The 19809-nt window shown below is 41.3% G+C and overlaps 1 protein-coding gene across 1 annotated transcript in view; it reads left to right on the top strand.

Moving 5' to 3' along the window:
- TUSC3 (tumor suppressor candidate 3) overlaps positions 1–19809 on the top strand; it is a 58375-nt gene that overhangs the window by 21837 nt on the left and 16729 nt on the right. Inside the window, exons 4-7 of the mRNA XM_044681136.1 lie at positions 1263–1380; positions 2557–2697; positions 2833–2973; positions 14318–14407. Of these exons, the coding sequence (XP_044537071.1) occupies positions 1263–1380; positions 2557–2697; positions 2833–2973; positions 14318–14407 (490 nt within the window). The remainder of the gene's footprint in view (positions 1–1262; positions 1381–2556; positions 2698–2832; positions 2974–14317; positions 14408–19809) is intronic.

Here is a 19809-nt window from a genome sequence, read left to right as displayed (position 1 = left end):
CCAAGCATGGCAACTCATTTCCCATTGGGAACGTGATTAGCTTTGGCAGTCAAAGCTACCAAGGATTTTGTAGCAACCGAATACAATAAAATTAGCTCAGACTAGGTACTCTCTCTGCCAGTGTCACTGGATCAAAGAATATTTGTCAGTGAATAAGGCGTAAAAAGTCTTACGCCTTATTGTGGGGTAGGGGGGGGGGTTTGGGTTGTGCAGGGCTTTGAACTCCAAATAGAGCATTCTGTATTTAATCCTGGAGGCTATGGAGAACCACTGCAGTTTATTGATTATGGGCATGACATAGTAGGACCACCATACCTGGGGATATATCTTGTCAGAGGAAGGCCTAACAACTCTAGGAGGGTCTCATGTAGAAGGCAGCTTTTGAGCCAAGACTTGAATGGACTTAAGGGATTCCAGAAGTTGTAGGTGCAGAGAGTGGGCATTCCTGGCATTAGGGAAAATGGGCAAAGGCAAAAGAGGATGATACTCCCATCTTTTGGTTTATCTGATGCTATCAGTGAAGCCAGTGTTCCACAGGACTATTTTCAGATGACCAAGAGTATTATCCTGTGCCAAAATGTATAGTTAATCATTTTGGAGGATTCTAATATATATGACACAATTAAACAGTATATGGAACATGATTCAGTTTTTTATTGGTCACTTGGGGGCATTGTCGTGTGATCATTTGATTTAAAAGATTCTATTGCAGAGAGGCCCTCTAGACCTTGTAAGGTGGAAAAGGACAATTCTTCTGATCCTAAGTGGTGCCAGATGACTGGTTTTTGAGGGTTTCTTTGGATTTATGGAGGGGACAAAGGTTCAAAAGTTTTCCCCTTCCCTTTGTTGTTAGACTGTTAGCTTTCACTTTCTTGCTGCTGCTGGCCTTGTGCTTGATTCTGGTAACAACACTGACCCTCCCCCCTCCCCCCCCTCTCCATCCCTTTTTCTTTACCATAGGCTCAGGAACCAGCTAAGCAAATTTGTTATCATTGTGTGCAAAAGACTTTTCCAGACTTGACCTCTGCCTTGAAGCAGCCCTTCCTATCTTCCTTGTCTTCCTCATCCTCTTCCCCCTCCCAGAATGCTTGGGACACTGTCTAGGAGACACTCCCCACCCTAGCCCATGCCATGGAACCCAAGGAGTGGTGCAGTCTCCCAGACAAAGAGAGACTGCTGTGTTCCCTGAGTGGAGTCCTTCTTTGCAGCCCACATGTGGCTCAGACATCCTGTTCTCATCTCCACCCCTTTGTTTCCCACAGGCAGGCCAATGAAGAGTACCAGGTGCTGGCAAACTCATGGCGCTACTCATCGGTCTTCTCCAACAAGCTCTTCTTCAGTGTCGTGGATTATGATGAGGGCGCGGATGTTTTCCAACAGGTGCCTCGGGATGTTGGCTCTCTCCATGCTGTTTAGTTTGTAGAACAGTCTGGCCCCATAATTCCCAAGGCAGGACCAGTTCCATTGTGTAATGCAGACACAGTTCTGTTTTTAGTGGCTACTGTGGCTGCCAGCAGGGCCCAGGATGTGCCTGCTTGGCTGTAGCTGACAGCTGCGGCATTGACTCGAGGGCCATAGCACACAGGCACACTTTGTCTCCCTTTCAGGGCCCAGGGCATGTGAGCAACAGAAGCCTAGGCTTTGAGGTTCAGTGTAAAGTAAGTGTTCTCCCTGCATTCATTGTGTATGGAGACCCGGAGCCTGGTCTTTTTTCGGGTGCAGACATCCTGGTCTTTGTGGCATGCAGGTGCTTCTCCATAGCTGCCCCAGCCAGCACCCACCTGGCCCCATTGTATCCCCAGAATCGCCTGGGCTCCAGGACTGAAAGGGCTATTGTCACTCAGTGCTCACGGGGGCTCCCAACCTGGGAGGAGTTAGAAAGAGACAGAATTAGGGTGTGAGTGAATGATCACCTCCCTGCCTGGAATCACTCCGACTATGGCCGGACACCCTTCCCCCTCTCCTAGGCTCTTGACTTTCCTCACTTCCCCTTCCTCCCATCCCTCCCTGCCTGAAGCAGCTCCAGGCTCTAGGCGAGCCTGCTGGCTCTTTTCTTTCCCATTGTCCAGGCCCTGAACTGTCTCCCAGGCAGGTGTGTGGCCACTAAGCTCCTGCCCCCCAGCTTCTTTCCGTAATGCTGAATTTCCGATTGATGATTTCCAGCTGTCATTGACACAAGATTTAATTCAGTAGTTTTTGCCTTGTAAGCCTCACTTTGATGACTGCTTAGGAAATCTCTACGTAGAGAATCCCAAGGAGTAACACCTACGAGAATATGTCTGTACGGAAATCCCTTTCAGACCTGTTAGCTAGCCAGTAAGCTCTTGGGGTGCACACAGATGTAGTCACAGAGACCAGGACCCTCTGACATGATGGAGAGGAAGCACACTGAAATGTAAGCAGGCTCATCTCAGAAAAGAATCAGCTTCCTGGATCCTGTTTTCATTGACAAGAACATACCTCCCCACAAGCAAGCCCCTAACGTTTCCTTCCCTTGGCCAGTGGGGTCGAGCCAGGGTGGAAGGCCTGATGTCTAATGGTTTTCCTCTTTTGCAGCTCAACATGAACTCAGCGCCCACCTTCATGCATTTTCCTCCCAAAGGGAAGCCCAAGCGTGCAGACACTTTTGACCTGCAGAGAATTGGGTTTGCTGCCGAGCAGTTGGCCAAATGGATTGCTGACCGGACAGATGTTCATGTGAGCTCTCTAGGGGATATAGGGGCAGCCAGTCTGCTCCTTCAGGGTAGGAGGGGATGGGAGCCACCCTGAGCAAGTACTGGGCACATTCCCTGCTAACAACTAAACCGTGCTCCTCGTGTCTCACCTCTTAAGATTCGTGTTTTCCGGCCACCCAACTACTCGGGTACCATTGCCTTGGCCCTGCTCATCTCTCTGGTTGGAGGTCTGCTGTACTTGAGGAGGAACAACTTGGAGTTCATCTATAACAAGACGGGCTGGGCCATGGCCTCCCTGGTAAGTGAGCCCGTGCACTCATGCATCAGCAGCCTAGAGAGGCCTCAGCACTATTTAATGTCCCTCCTCTAATGGGCCTACTGTACACAGCAGAGTAGATCCAGGACCAGACTTATGGAGACTCTCTTTTTAGGGAAGGGAGAGAAAAAACCATTTATGTGGTTCCTATTGCATCCCAGCATTGTACCTAGGGTTTTTCACAAATATGACCTCATTTGATAACCCCACATTTTACGATAAGTCTGTGAGGTGGGGGATTTTATGGTACCTATTTTACAACTGGGAAAACTGAGGCAGGAACCAGTTAAGTGAGTTGTCCAGGATCCCACAGTAAGGAAATGTCTGAGGCCAGATTTGAACTCTTCTGCCTCCTGGTCCAGTGTTTGCTGAGCTGCCTCCTCTTTAGGTCTAAGTTTAGATTCTTACTTGGGAGGCTGGGCAGCTTTGACCTTATCCATGATCTGTCTTCCTTTCTATCTCCTTCAGCCTTTCTCCTGGGTATGGTGGAGAGTGATTTAATTGGGGGCAGCTGGAGGCTGGGGCTGTTCTCCTTCATTATCCTTGGGCTGCTTGTCAGACTCTGCCCTTCTGGCTCACAAGCCCAAGGAGGGAGTGGCCACCTGCCCTCCTTTCCCCCAAGTGAGAACCACTTCTAGAATAGAATTGCCTCTTGGGGTATCCTTCACCTTTGAAAGGAAGAATTTATCTCAAAACAAGTTCAAGCACTATCAACTTTGCTGCTTGGGGCTGGGAGTGAAGGGCCAACATTCACTCTTCTCTCCCCCACTGCATTGTATGTATTTATATTACTTCCTTTGCCTCTTTTCCTACATCAACACATTTATTGTTTGACCAGATTTGGCTTGGGATATGTTACACAGAGGTGGTGTGTAAATACATATATGTGGGTATCTATATATACATATAGAATTTAAATTGTAATTTTGAAATGGAAAATTATGAACTAAGACTGTATTAACTTCCAGACTTTTTGAAGAGATTAATAGTTGCTGCCTTGTTTGGTCCACCATGTCCACATGATTTTACAAAACCCTTTGAGCTGGCAGAATAAAGGGCATGGAAGTCTTTGTAGCTCCTTGTAGACATCTCACTTGGAGTATTCTAGTTATGAAACACATTCCTTCTAGGCCTCCGTGCAGTGCAGAGCTCAGTGGCCTTTGGACCCATTAACATATGGTCACTAATAAGAGCTACCTGTATTTGGCATTAATGATCATCATTTTTTCAGTGAAAATAAGCATCATTTTTTAATAAGCTAATACTCAGGCATACTTCCAGACAGATTGTGATAGCAATCTTCCTTCAGTTCAGTGGGATAGAATAAAATTATTGGCCATATTATAGTCACAAGAAGACAAAAGTGGGAAGTGGATTCAATTTCATCCCATAATAGGAGCTTCTTCCATCCTCTTGTAGATTTAAATCTGCATCCTTTTGGAAAGGCTTACTATGATTTTTCCTTAAAAATAAACCAAAGGAATCAGTATAGTCAAATAAGAGTTTAAAATCTCTTAATCTCTCTTTCTCTGAAAGTGAAGCTTATGAGGGTTTTAGAAAACCTAGGAGATTCAAGTAAAGAATGAATCAGGAGAGTAAATACTAAGTGGATCTGTGATCTTGTCCACTTGAATCCCAGCCTGCTCACTCTGAGGAACTCTTCTTAATAATGTCTGCTTGTAAGTTTGCTGCAAAGTTTACCCAATATGCTGACAGCCTTCTTCACTGGCTCCTGTCCACATGAAGATACCAAAACCTGGCTCTGGCCCTCCACCTGTCATCCCTCCTCCTCATACCCACATCCATCCCCTCTTCTCATCATTTTCCTCCCAGCTTTGCCTCCCGTTCTTATCTAGACTACCTTGCTTATTCTGTGTGATAGCTTACTCACCCCTGCTATAGGCTGTTTCTTGCTTACCCTCTGATGATGGGCATTTTCAGTTTTTCAGAGCTGTGCACCTACAGGACTAGAATGTTGGTATCAGAAAGATGTACTTTTATCTATGGAAGTAGCTTCGGATTGTTAAAGGAGGTTTGCTGCCATAGTTGGTTAGGTGTTATAAAGAAAAATTAATCTTGGAGGCTTATTACTAGATTTATAAACATGTATTAGAAAAAAGAAAGAAAGAGAGAAATATATAACTTAAGGTAAAAATTCAGTCCCCCATTGTGGCTGGTGGTTCACTTGCCAGAGATCAAGAGATAAAAAGTCCAGAGCAAAGTGCCAGCCCAGACAGGTGACTCCGCTTCCTGGTTGGCTTTTCAGTCCTCCCCCTCAGCCTCTCCTGCAGATCTTTCCAGGTCCTTCAATTGGCCAATGGCTTTCATACATCACACTGCCACTCCAGGACATCAGCCTCAGGCTCTCAGATACGTCTCTCTGATTCTTTCCAAAATGGAAATCCTCTACATAATTTTACTTCACACATAGGCTACAGGCCCAACTCGTCCATCTATTTTCTACTCCAGATATACCTACTGATAGATAGAGTTGCCTGAGGGGTGACTGACTATTTACATGCAGGTGTCCTAATCTGGGCCAAACATGTTCTTTGTCTAGGGGCCTCTCTTTTTGCTAAATTCTTTCATGTGGCTGTAGATCTTCTCTGGGAGGCTTGTTGGTGTTGGAAATCCCACCTCAGATCCTTACTTTCCGGACCTTGGACAGATCAGTTTGGCAGGTTGCTATCTGCTATGTGTACAGTTCTTGTAGGAAGTGTCAAATTTACTGGCATTTATTCTCCGTTTATCATAGCAGAAGTTTTGGGGAAAATGTTTTCCCTCTCTCACAACCTATTCCTGTGTTTTGTTGTTAGAAGCTAAATGACAGTTGGATGTTTTCATGCATGATTTGAAAATTAGAATATTTGTGGATTTCCAGGTAATCACAAAAATGAAAAAACTTTGTTAAATATTGTGTATCAAAGGAACAGTTTTTGGGTGATAGCTCAGGAAAAGATGGAAATTTTAACTGTTAAATAAAAGCAAAACTACAAACTCTATACCTTTGGAGAAAAATATTTCAAGACCTCTGTGTGTTTGCCATAGCTTAATACAGCTTGTGATTCCCTAGGCCTTGTTATTTTCTGTGAATAATGCCATCACTTTATGGTCTATTATAATTCTTGGAAAGTTCCTATGTCTTATACTTTACAAAGGTCGGGCTCACCCATCATGTCTCAGTCATCAGACACTCATTTTGATCAGCTTTGGAAAGTGTTGATAAATTGCATTTCAAGACATTTTTGTGCTCTTTGTTATGTTATTTCTGTTATGATGGTGAGGGATCCTTTGCTATAGCTTTTTCATCTCTTTTTGTTAGGAGGAATGAGAATCATTATACTTTTTCATTTTTGTTTAAAGTTTATTTTGGATTTTATAACTTTAAAAGGGGTTTTATAGCTCCCAATATAAAATAGGCTGGCCTAAGGTGATCCCTGTGCCTTATTTCGTGTGTCAGAATATCTGTCGTGGAAAGAAGCTCCCTGGAGCTTCCATTTGTATGGTTGTTGCCTTTCTTTTGCCTTGCCAGTTGTGAGCTCAGTTTCTCAATGTAGGGGAGCTCCTCTAGGCTTTGTGGAAGATTTTCTTCTTTTGTCCAGCATCTGTTGGCAGAGCTCTGCCACTTGCCAATTCTAATTCTAATTCTTAAGGAATTATTTTATTCAGTAACGTTTTATACCTCTTTTAATAAGTTGCTAATTCTATTTTTAGAACATTCTTGCCTTGAATAGCTCTTATTTCTTTTCCCAATGTTTTTCCTTTACTGCTCTTAGTTTCTAAAATCTTTTTCTTTTGCTATTTTTTATGTCTTTATCTCTTCTAGGAATTCTTGGTGAGCTTATGGCTTTGTTGGTAGATATTTTCATGGCACTGTTGTCTTCTGAGTTTGTGTCTTAAGCTTCCTTATCTTCAGAGTGGCTTTTTGTGGTTGAGGTTTTTTGTTTGCTCATTCTTCCAGCCTACTTACTGATTTGGGACTCTGTTGGTGTTGGGTCTGCTGACTTCCAGGGCAGGGGAGATGTCTGTTCTGACCCTCTACTGCTGTTTTAACAGCTCAGTCTCTGAGCATCTGCCCTTCTGGCCTGTATTCTCCAAGTTCTTGATCTGGCTCAGGTTGCTTGCTTGTGTGCCATTGAGTTTCCATAGACCCCTTTGGATTCAGCCATTGTCAGCCTTCTGGGAGGTTTCTTTAGAGCAGGGGTTGGCAACATATGGCTCTTGAGCCATAGCTGGCTCTTTTGAGGGCCAGATAGGGCTCTTTCTGCAGGAACCATAAAGTCCATTTTTTTTCAGGCGCTGTTACAGGAGCGGCACTGTGACCACTGTATGGCTCTCATGAAATTACATTTAAAAAAATGTGGCATTAATGGCTCTCACGGCCAAAAAGGTTGCCAACCCCTGCTTTAGAGTCAAGAGTCTAAATTGTCTCCCCTTGGTCTTGGTCTCTTGCCTGGTTATTCCTCTGTATTTCTGTACAGGGCTGAGGTTGGACCCAGAGCCTCACAGTTGTGCTTCTAGGACTTGTTCCTTGTTCTGTGCATAGCTAGGGCCTCTTCCTTGTGACTGACCTCTCTGCTCCATCCTGTGTGGCAAGGAAAATGAGACTGAGGCATATTGAGGCATGTTTTCTCCAGGCAAGTTAGCAGTACTAACAGTGATGCATATAGTTGTTAATAAAATGGGTCACTGGCAACCTCAGGAAAGCCAGGGATCTTGATGGCACAGAAGAAAACTTTTTTTTTTTTTTGAGATGCAGGAAAAGAGAAAAAGGAAGGTTGGAATAATTGGGAAACCTTACAATTAGCTGCATCAAGGGAAAGTTGATTGTCCTTCAGGTCTGGCTAATCATACCTTCTCTGACAATGGAAGAATATTAATTGCCTCATGGGGCACAACTGCCTTTTGTAATATTGACTAGAAAATCAGGTCCACTCAAACTAAGACTCTCTCTGGTGATTGATTGGCAAACCACCCCCAGTTTATAGTCAACAACAAAACCCCAGGTTAAAATGGTAGCAAGTGAATTGTGGAATGGGGCTAGGAGCATGTTCTCTTTATAGCATCACTCACCTTTGACCAGGCCTTTAAGCCAATTCAGATTTGGACAGACCACGTTTCTGAGCAAGGTGAGTTTATATACTGACAGTTCTAAAAATCAATGCAGCATAAATATTAGTTACATTCTAAAACAATACAGTAGAAATTGGAGGTAATATTAATTTTTATCTCTCCCATCTAAAACTGTGGCCTAAGACTCAGGAATGGGGACAGAGTTGCTAGACCTAGACCACTTGTCTCTATCTTACACTGGGAACTAGGGAAGGGGTAAAAGAACTGCCAGTGGCATATATTCCCACTCCCAGGTCTAACTTAGAAGTCACCTTGGAATCTCTTCTGCCTAGGTGCTTCCTGCTTTAGTGTTCAGTCTCAGGCCCGTTTAATGTGGCTAGAAGTTAGAATGTTCCCTATCCCTGCACCACTTTCTTAGCCCCTTCCCTGGTGTTCAAAGAACTCTGTCTTCTTATACTACTCTGGGCTGGGAAAAATGACTCCTTGTGACTTTTTTTAATCTTTCTCCTTCAGAATTGTCCAGTGTGTTTTCTGGGTCATTGTGGAGGGGATATAGTGGGAAAGCTGGGCAGAAATGCTGACCCTTTAATTTACTGATGCTGATTCTTTTATGTTCTGCCCTCATTTGCCAGGCTAGTGAAGCCTATAGTGCCTTCTCAAAATTGTGTTTTAGGTCTAATGCAGAGTACAAGTTGGAGAAGGATTCCACTGGAGAGTGAGGCTTTCCGTAGATTCCTATGTACAGATGGGAATGTGCAAGTTGAATCTAGCCCCAGAACATTGCAGAACTTCTTGAAAGAGATTCTAGAATCATATGAGAATTTGGCCAGCCACACTGAGAAAGGCCAAGTGCATGAGGAATGTCTGTTACCCAAATTATGACATCCATTTGGATGGATAACTAGATATTCTCCATCACTATGTGTATCTGGAATAATGCATATGGATGACAAGTGGGCTCAGGGTTAAACAGGAGGAGAGGGGGTGATTACATTATATGAGATAAACTTTGGGGAGGCCATGGAGATGGGTGACACAGTGGCCAGAGCACTGGGCCTGAAATAGGAAAAACTTGGATTCAAATATAGCCTCAGACACTTATTGGTTCAGGAACCTGGTAATGTCACTCAACCACTGTTTGCCTCAATTTCCTCATCTGTAAAATGGGGATGATAACAACACCTCCCAACATGGTTGTGAACATCAAATAAGATTTCCTAATATTGTTATTATTACTTAGTATGGTTGGGTTATGATAGGAATTGTTGGAAGGAATATCTAAATTGATAGTTTCTTAATATCTGGAGCCTCTGATCAATGAGAGACATTTGGAAAAATGGAACCAGAACCCATAACCCACTGTTACTTTTGGAGGTAATACACTGAAATTTGAGACTTTTAAAAAATTACTATGATTGATATCTCTCCCCTGAAAGATAGAGAAGATGGCAAACTGGTGCTTCAACACAGTCTTGGAAAGATAGAATACAAATTCTATCTAGAAAAATATGAATAAATGTTTGAAGGCAAAAACAAATGGGAAAAGTGAGATTGAAATTGTCTCATTTCTATAAAGCCTTACAAATAGAGGCAAGAAAAAAATAGATATTTTTTACATCTAGATAAAAGCTACCATTTAAAAAATACCTTGTCAGATCTGAGTTTAAAAATCTATTTCTAGCACCTCCCATTTTTCCTCCTATTTCTGACATATCCCTAGCAATCCAGACAGTACTGAGAGAACTTAAAAGTCTTCCCTCTCAGGGCACATAGCTTTCGTCTAAAAAGTGAATTTTTAGATTGAGGAAAATTTGATTCTTTGGATAATGAAGATAAATATTTTATTTGCAAATAATTTTGCTATTCACCAAAGCCTTACATATACCACTTCCTTGTCCTTTTTTTTTTGTTTCAGAAACTGCCTAGCTTCCCAATAACTGGTTTTATGAGATAAGCACATAAGAAGCCTTCCAGGGCATTAGCCTTTATTGACTTTTTCTCTGTAGATGCTTTTTTTCTCATCATGTTATACCTTGGTTTACATCTTCTTGATGCTTCCAAGTCATATTTTTGGTGTAGACTTCATAGAATCAAGGTTTTTTTGAAAGGCATTGATTATTGGGTTTGAGGTTGACCTGTGTATTAATATCCCCTGTGGTATCAGGTGCTTTGAAGCCTTCCATGGCCTGCTCTGGAGAGAATAAAGACCATCTCCCACAGGGAGAGAGGAAGGCAAGCACATTGAATATTCTTTTAGAGCTAGTATCACTTTCCTAGTCTTAACTCTCTCTTTATTGAACTTGTCAATAAGAATGTAGACATTTGATCCTTTTTGCTTCAGTCACACTATTCTGTTTCCCACCTCTGGAACATACTTTCCATCTCCTGCCTTTTTTTTCCATGTGCCATCTCCCTCTCTTTCTGCTGAGGCCAATGCCCACCCTACCTCTTGTTCATTATCCTTATCAGAGAAAATCCTTCTCTTTGAAGCATCCTTAGTCCATCATTGTTTTTCAATTCTTTAATCTTGGGGATCATTGCCCCTTAAGCATGTATATCCTTATAACTTCTCCAGTGGCTTTTGTCCATTTCCTCCATCAGGCTCAGGCAGAGGACCTACTCATAGAGATTCACCTCTTGTTCTCTAAGGATTCTCAAGACTGTCAGTTGCCTTCCTCTCCATGTAGCTAGATTTCCATGATGCATCTTAGACCATCCTTTCTGAGGATATCTGAGTTAGCACCATGTTGAAGATGCTTAGGACCTTCATGTACCTTCCTGTTGCTTTGGAGTCACTTGACATTTTAATTATAGCCAGATCACGGAGTGCCTTGCACCACGACTAGGGGAATACCCACATCAAAATGATGGGGTTTTGTGACAGCAAGCAGATGGTGATCATGAAAAGCCCCGAAGAGTCCCAGATATTATCCAACCCAGTCAACCCATCCAAATGTGGAGAGACTTGGCCACCACCATGATTATTCTGGTCATAGCATCCTATGGAACAGACAAATAGCCCATCATCCTATACATTTCTTTTGGTTTGTCAATGGCAATGACAGCACTTCCAGAGATGGGGCTATAGATTAACCTCAACATTGTTACTGTGTCTACTTTTACTTCTAAATTGTAAGTTCTCCAAGCATAAGTACCCTCCAATTTGTATTTTATCTACCATAAGTCTGGTAATTTATGTATATATAACCTCATTTAATGTTATTTACTTGTTTGAGTAGACCTAACTTCAAGGAATATAAGAATAGAAAACTTGCTCAAAGTCTGTCAATTCTTATCCACAGATTCTTTTAGGTCTAAGATTCAATTTATTTTTTGTTAAGTGTTATTATACTCTTATGTAGACCCTGTCCTAATCTTAGAATTGTAAAGATAATGTTAGGGAATACACAACTGATAATTATAACTCTGAATGTGAATGGGATGAACTCTCTCATAAAACAGAAGCAAATAACAGAGTGGATTAGAAACCCAAAGCCTACCATATGTTGTCTATAAAAAACACATATGAGGCGGGTGGACTTACACAGGTTTAAGGTCAAGGGCTGGAGCAAAATCTTTTGGGCTTCAAATGAGAAAAAGAAGGCAGGAGTGGCAATCATGATTTTTGACAAAGCCAAAGTAAAAATAGATATGATTAAAAGAGACAGGGAAGGTAATTACATCCCCTTAAAAGGCAGTATAGACAATGAGGAAATAACAGTGCTCAACATGTATGCACCAAATGTTATAGCATCCAAATTCCTAAAGGAGAAACTGGCTGAGCTCAAGAAGGAAATAGATAGTAAAACCATACTAGTGGGAGATCTAAATATTCCTCTTTCGGATCTAGATAAATCAAACCAAAAAATAAATAAGAAAGATATGAGAGGTGAATGAAATCCTAGAAAAATTAGATTAATAGATATGTGGAGAAAAATAAACAGGGACAAAAAGGAAAAACCTTCTTTTCAGCTGCACAAGGTACATTCACAAAGATTGACCATGTAATAGGGCATAGAAACATCGCAAACAAATGCAAAAGAGCAAAAATAATAAATGTAACCTTCTCAGATCATAATGCAATAAAAATAATAATTAGTAAGGGCACCTGGACAGCCAAACTAAAAACTAATTGGCAATTAAATAATATGATTCTCCAAAACCAGTTAGTTAAAGAAGAAATCATAGAAACAAAATAATTTCAACATTGATTGCTCATGGGTAGGATGAGCTAACATAATAAAAATGACCATTCTACCCAAATTAATTTACCTATTTAGTGCCATACCTATCAAACTAACAAAAAACTTTTTTACTGAATTAGAAAAAACTATAACAAAGTTCATTTGGAAGAACAAAAGATCAAGTATATCAAGGGAAATAATGAAAAAAAACATGAAGGAAGGTGGCCTAGGAGTACCAGATATTAAACTATACCATAAAGCAATGGTCATCAAAACGATATGGTACTGGCTAAGAGACAGAAGGAAGGATCAGTGGAATAGACTTGGGGTAAGTGACATCAGCAAGACTGTCTATGATAAACCCAAAGAGCCCAATTTGGGGGACAAAAATCCACTATTTGACAAAAACTGTTGGGAAAATTGGAAAACATTATGGGAGAGATTAGGCTTAGATCAAGTGTACACCAAGATAAATTCAGAATGAGTGAATGACTTGAATATAAAGAAGGAAAGTATAAGAAAATTAGGTGAACATAGAATAGTATACCTGTCATATCTATGGGAAAGGGAAAATTTTAAAACCAAGCAAGAGTTAGAAAAAATTACAAAATGTAAAATAAATTTTGATTATATTAAATTAAAAAGGTTTTGTACAAACAAAAACAATGCAACCAAAATCAGAAGGGAAACAACCAACTGGAAAAAAATCTTTATAACAGAAAACTCTGACAGAGTTCTAATTACTCAAATATACAAGGAGCTAAATCAATTGTATAAAAAATCAAGCCATTCCCCAATTGATATAAATGGGCAAGGGACATGAATAGGAAATTTTCGGATAAAGAAATCAAAAGTATCAATAAGCACATGAGAAAGTGTTCTAAATCTCTAATAATTAGAGAAATGCAAATCAAAACAACTATGAAGTACCACCTCACACCTAGCAGATTGGCTAAAATGAAAGAAGGGTAGAGTAATGAATGTTGGAGGGGATGTGGCAAAATTGGGATATTAATGCATTGCTGGTGGAGTTGTGAACTGATCCAACCATTCTGGCTGGCAATTTGGAACTATACTCAAAGGGCTATAAAAGACTGCCTGCCCTTTGATCCAGCCATAGCATTGCTGGGTTTGTACCGAAAAGAGATCATAGATAAACAGACTTGTACAAAAATATTTATAGCTGCACTTTTTTGTGGTGGCAAAAAACTGGAAAACGAAGGGATGCCCTTCAATTGGGGAATGACTGAACAAATTGTAGTATATGTTGGTGATGGAATACTATTGTGCTAAAAGAAATAATAAACTGGAGGAATTCCATGTGAACTGGAAAGACCTCCAGGAATCGATGCAGAGTGAAAGGAGCAGAGCCAGAAGAACATTGTACACAGAGACTGATATACTGTGGTAAAATCGAATGTAATGGACTTCTGTACTAGCAGCAATGCAATGATCCAGGACAGCTCTGAGGGATTTATGGAAAAGATGCTACCCACATTCAGAGGAAGAACTGCAGGAGTGGAAACACAGAAGAAGAACAACTGCTTGAACACATGGGTTGATGCGGGCATGGTTGGGGACACTAAATGACCACACTAATGCAACTATCAATAATATGTAAATAAGCCCTGATTGATGACACATGTTAAAACCAGTGGAAATGCGCGTTGGATATGGGGTGGGGGGTGAAGAGGGGTGAAGAGGAAAGTAAAAACAAGAATCATGTAACCATGGAAAATTTTTCTAAAAAAAAATATTAAAAAAAAAAGAATTGCAAAGATATAAATAAAATAATCCCTGCTCTCCTGTATTATTGGCATTCTTCCAGTTGTTCAAGATGCCAAGTTATTTCAGTCCACAGAATTCCATAGACATTTGAGAAGTCAAAGATGGAAGTGGTGATTGTTTTTTCTAGATGGTATCTTAAATCTTTTATAGATTTTTTAAAAACTGAATTTACTAAATAAACTAAAAAAATAAACTGAAGAAAATGAATTTACTACATAAAATAAGTAGCAGTTTGTATTCTCTGATTTTTAATTAATCATTCAAATGTATTCATTTTTCAGTGTGTGGTCTTTGCTATGACATCTGGACAAATGTGGAATCACATCCGTGGACCTCCATATGCTCATAAGAACCCTCAGAATGGACAAGTGGTAAGTTCCTGTACAAAGATTTTATTTACCAATCATTTACCAATCTGATTATGTTAGCCTGTAAATAAAATGAATTATACATTTGTTAACTAAAATATGGGCATCTGTTTGTTGTCTCCATTGCTTTCTACCCTCCACTATTCTGATTTGATTGGTGAATGTCTTAACTGTAGAGAGAGAGGGTGCCTATCATTGCTGATCAGGAGAGAAGTGTTAGTAGATGCAGAAGCCCTCAGTGCTGCTTGTTTTCTCACAAGGCTATGACCTTGCTAGCATGGATATTGGGTTCCAAAGGTCTGTCCATAAAGGTATCTGCTCCTAAATTGATAACTTAATATGATAGGTGTGACACTTGTTTGATGTAGGCTGTGCTTGCTTCCCTCCAATCCATTTTCAGAGCAGTAATTGGGAATTTTCTTTGCTATTTGAAGCATCAAAGGCTCAGTCTTAGAGAACATTTCATAACCATTTGGAGAGATCTTCCTCCTCAACAAGGATGGTTTTCTGGCCTTCCATGGCCAATCATAGTAATCACACTTAACTAGCATTCGTATAGCACCTCCTTTGTCCCAGGCTCTGTGCTGATTAAGTACTTTACAAATATGATCTCATTGGATCCTCACAGGAGTCTTGGGAGGGAGGGTCTTTGATGATCCTCATTTCAGAAGTGGAGGCAGAGAATGGGAAAGTGACTCACCCAGGGTCACCCAGCTAATATATGAGGCTAGATTTGAACTCAGATCTTACTACCTCCAGGCCCAGGATCCTGTCCCTTCCACATCACTTGCTCCCTCTAAATTGCTGTGGTAAATGAGGAGGTGGAGGCTAGTAGCTATCTTATCTGAATTACTACTTCTTTCTTAACTTTAAGAATTGTAACCCTCTAGCCATTTTTAATTGTATTTTCTGGCCTGCGAGTATCTCATTGCTTTCTGATTCCATGGAGGATGGGTCTAGATGAGTATAGGAGAAGAAGCTAGGGTCTCTGAATTCGCTGGTCTAGGGTGGTGATGGTGAATTTTTAGAGACTGAATGCCCAAACTACAATCCTCATGCATGCCCACATGAGCCACACTCTTACCCCAGACAGGGGATGGAGGAAGCGCTTCCATTGAGTTGCTGGGCAGAGTGGAGGGTGATGAGAGAAATGTCCTCAAGTGCTATGGAGAGGGAATGGAGTATCCCCTTCCGGCATGCATGCTGGAGGACATGTTCTAGGAAATTCCCAGATGAGGAAGCTCCTACCACTGTTCCCCCAAGTCCCTTTGCCTCTCCTGCTTATGTAGGGAGCATCCCTTTCTACAGTCATTTTCCAGACCGCTAGGTTTACTCTCATTTGTTGCCTGAACTTTGGGAAATTGTGTTTAAATACACAAAGCCCTGGCTTTCATCTCCTACAAAATTCTGGGTGTCTAAGGCACTAATCTTCTCCCTTTGGATGCCTCCTCATTTTGGAATAGGACTTTTCGTGCTCTGAAGTTATGATTATGAGAGATACTTTTTTTTTTTTCACTTGAATTTGACCAGTTTGGCTGCTGGGACGCTCAGAAGGAGAAGGAATGTTTTCTTCCCTTTCTTACTCTCTTCATGTGCTCCCCCTTTTTTGGCTGAAAATGATGGTGTTACTGGGCGAAGGTGTAATGTGGATGGCACTGGGGGAGGGAGGGAGAGGGATCCAGCTGGCTCTGGAAGTCAGAAAAGGAGGGATGGCTGTCAGCTCATGAATACCCATAGACCTTTGAATGGGTGTCTTTGTGAGTCTGACTGTAGTGATGTGCACAGTCCTGGTGGAAAAACTGACTGGGGCCCTTTGGGGCTCTTGGATAGAATGGAAGAGATCAGAAATGTGCACAGATTATATCAATGAAAGCTTTTTAACAGTTTTTCTTCTTTTATATGGGGCTGGGGGGTGGAGGGAAGGAGAGACCAGGATTGTATAGGAGGCAGTGGGCACAAAGGACCACCCGAGTAATTTCATCAAGAAGCAAAAGAGTCTCCATTGTTTCCTTTTTTACCCAGTACACGTGGCTGAAGTGTTCCTGAGTGTGTGTGTGTGCATGTGCATATATGTGTACTAAAAAGGACCATTCCTGTCATTGAGCATGAGCTCTAGAATTTATCCTGTTCATGTGTGAAACACTGTAGGCTCATTTTCTTGAAATTGAGTGACTACTGTGACTTGGCTGGAGTAAATGGTCTACAGAGCTTCTTTGCTTGATTAGCCTCCTCTTAAGTACTCTGACTCCTTCACATTTAAATTTTGCCTCATGGATCTAATTTGAATAACATTCTTTTCCCAAGAAATATAAGCAAAAGGGTCTAGGATTGATTTTTTTTCTTTTTTGCGACTATGGATTCCCTCCCAAACCTAGTTCTATGCCATCTAATGCTTCAAAATAGCAAATTTTTTTTTTGCAAAGTCTAATAAAGGTTGTTTTTTGCATCATTTTAATCTAGAAATTTAGAGATATAGTTGAAGAAATAAGAACACCCTCCCCCTTGTTATTTTGTTTGATTCTATATATCGTATTTGTCTTTTTAAAGGAGAAGCACTGCACTATTTGTATTTTAGACATTGACCATGCTTCATGAAGATGCTTATCCTTTTCTAATATGTGGCACTCAGTGACAAAAGAAATGTTTTATGAATATAAAGACTTTTATAGCTTTCCATGAGCTCCTAGAAGGCCACACTTCAGTGACTACAGCTCAGAGAAGGTTTTGTATATCTTCATCCTCAGTAAGGTGACTCTTACCCTTCCCTCAGCCCCACCTTGGCCAGATCCTCCAGGTTTACTCCCCCATTCAAGAAATTTCCTTGGCTCCCATGGGACACTAGGAGGAAATCCAAACTTCTTCCCTTGGTGCTGAAAGCCCTGCCCAGTCTGATTCTCCTCCTGTCTTATCCTGGCTTCCTGGGTATTCCTTTGCTTCATGTGTTCTGGGTTCCACACCAGTGGGCCTGACTGTTGTTTCCCAGAGTGACTTTCTTTCTCCCATCTCTGGGCCTTCACACAGACTGTCCTCAATGCCTGCAGCAGCCTCCTTACTTATGGCTACCTTGTAGAGTCCTTGGCTTATAATTTAGCTCAAGTGCCACCTTTACTGTCCTCTTCCTCACCTTGGCCTTTTCTTGCAGGCATTTTCTCTGATCACTTATCTGTGTTGCCTTGAGCAGAAGTTCCTGGGAGGAGCAATTCATTTATTTTTACGTGACACCCTCAGGTGGTGCCTAATACACATTTGTGGAATGAATGAATGAAGAAAAGAATAGAGAAGATTTAATCCTTGCCCTCTTGGAGGTCAGAGGACAGTACCCACAGAATGCCCCCAATGCTTGTGAAATGTGTGTGGATGGGGTACGGGGAGACCCAAGATTATAGGATTTCTGGGATCCTTTTCTAGCTCCAAGATACTATTAGTGTTTGAGTCCTCATTAGAGGGCACAGTGAGTGCATTCAAGACCTGTGTGACCCTCTGGTAAGTCCCTTACCCATTTTTGACCTTAGTTTCCCCATTTGTAAAATAAAGGGACTGGAATAGATGGCCTCTAAGCCCCTTTCTTGCTCATTAATAGATTTGTGATGCCCTCTGAAGGCAATTGTATAGACATTAATTTTGTATCTCTGTTTTCACAGGTTTTTGATCTTTATAAATTGGTCTTAAAGTTGTCTGCCCTTATGTCTTGATGATAGAACTCCTCCGTAACTGGTGTCAGGAAGGAGTGTTTGATCCTTTGAGTGACAGCTGCTGAGGGACCATTTACTGCACATTAATCAGTAAATTCCTTGCAGCCAGAAATCTAATAAGGCCAAAAAGCCTAGAGAAGGCTAACAAGCTGAAGACAAGGAAAATCTCTTCTCTTCTCTTTGGGAAAAGATACACATTTAGTTTCCTACTAGCAAATTCAAAATCTCACTTTTTTTCTGTTGTTTGTTTTTGTTTTTTGTTTTTCATTTGTTTCTTGAGTGAAGCATAGAAAAATGCATGAACCCTTTTAAATCAGAGAACTTCTTAGGGCATAAACATTTGTCCCCTCTAGAATTTTCCAGAAATTCCTAGAAAGCTTTCATATGCAGGGCTGATCTCACTGGAAAAGGAAGTTGTAGTGTAGATAAAACCTTCTATAACCTAGTAGCAAGCCCTCATGGTTTCACCATTAAATCATGCATAATTCATCCCTGGAACCCCAGGGAAAGTCCTTACTGGTCTGGTCATTAGAATAACCCAACTGGAAAAATGCAGCCAATAATCCAGTTTGGGATAAGGAAAACTGCCTGTCAGGACCTTGCTCATAAAGCTCCCCAGGACCATCCTGAAGGTATCATCTCCAGGTACTGGTAAACTACCTAAGTAACCTGGGTGAGCCTCTAAGACCTTGATTCAGGTAGAGAATAATACCCAGAGCCAGGGGTGCTTGAGAGCAGGAGTGAGCAGATTAAGTAGAGGGCTGGCAATATTCTTCAGTTTTCTCTGTTTTTAAAATTATTTTTCTTTAACATCATATGTTTAAGTTGAGATGCTCTAACCAAGAGTAAGGTTGTTAAAAAGTCTGGTTGATATATCTGTCAGTGTTAATGCCCAGTGCAGAAAAGCTGCCTCCATTCATTCTTTCATTTGGATATGTATACACATATGCTTGTGAGGACACATATATATGTCAATCATTGATCAATAGACTCCAAGGGCAGGAAGAAGTTAGAAAAAGAACAAAATTCTGCTGGAGTTCCAGATGAACTCTTCTTAACAAACTCACTGAAGGTGCATATTTCAAGGACTCTGTCATGGCTCTGATGATTCTCCCCCACGTGCCCATGACAAAATGATAGTTAGGGGCTGTGAGGCCCTTGTCCATTTCACTCACTCCTCCAGATCTCTCAGGCCAAGATTGGGATGTCCAGTTTAAAAGCCATGAGCACAACGTTCTAGGAGAGAGACGTCCCACTACCTGGGGGGTGAGATAATCACGACACAGAGCATTGGGGGTGAGTGGAGATAGACTCCCTGTGTGAAAATTTTCTCCACCCACAAAAGTCAGCCACCTCCCCACAGACCCTTATATGAGCCCTGAGAGATGAAGTGACGACTGCCCAGGACCTCCCAGCAGCTGGGTTTCGGATTGGCCCTCTGTCTACTCCTTCAACTGATCCGCACGTGTCAGTGGCCATTTCTGATCTGTAAACCATTAAGATTTTATATCAGGTTTGTACTTTTTGTAGTTATAGTAATGATAACAAAGGTGGTGATGAACACAAATCACTGGTGTTAAATGTTGCAGGATATTTGGCAGATGGGGGCATTTGAAACCTGTCCATAACTGGGAAATAATAAGGAGTGCTCTGCACATGTGTTTTATGTCAGCATGTCAGCTTGCAAGGGTATTTTTTTTTTTCATTTTTATT

The sequence above is a fragment of the Gracilinanus agilis genome, chromosome 6 (genome assembly GCF_016433145.1).
Source record: "Gracilinanus agilis isolate LMUSP501 chromosome 6, AgileGrace, whole genome shotgun sequence".
Classification (NCBI taxonomy): domain Eukaryota; kingdom Metazoa; phylum Chordata; class Mammalia; order Didelphimorphia; family Didelphidae; genus Gracilinanus; species Gracilinanus agilis.
The sequence above is the reverse complement of the archived record's forward strand: the minus strand, read 5'-3'. Positions and strand labels throughout refer to the sequence as shown.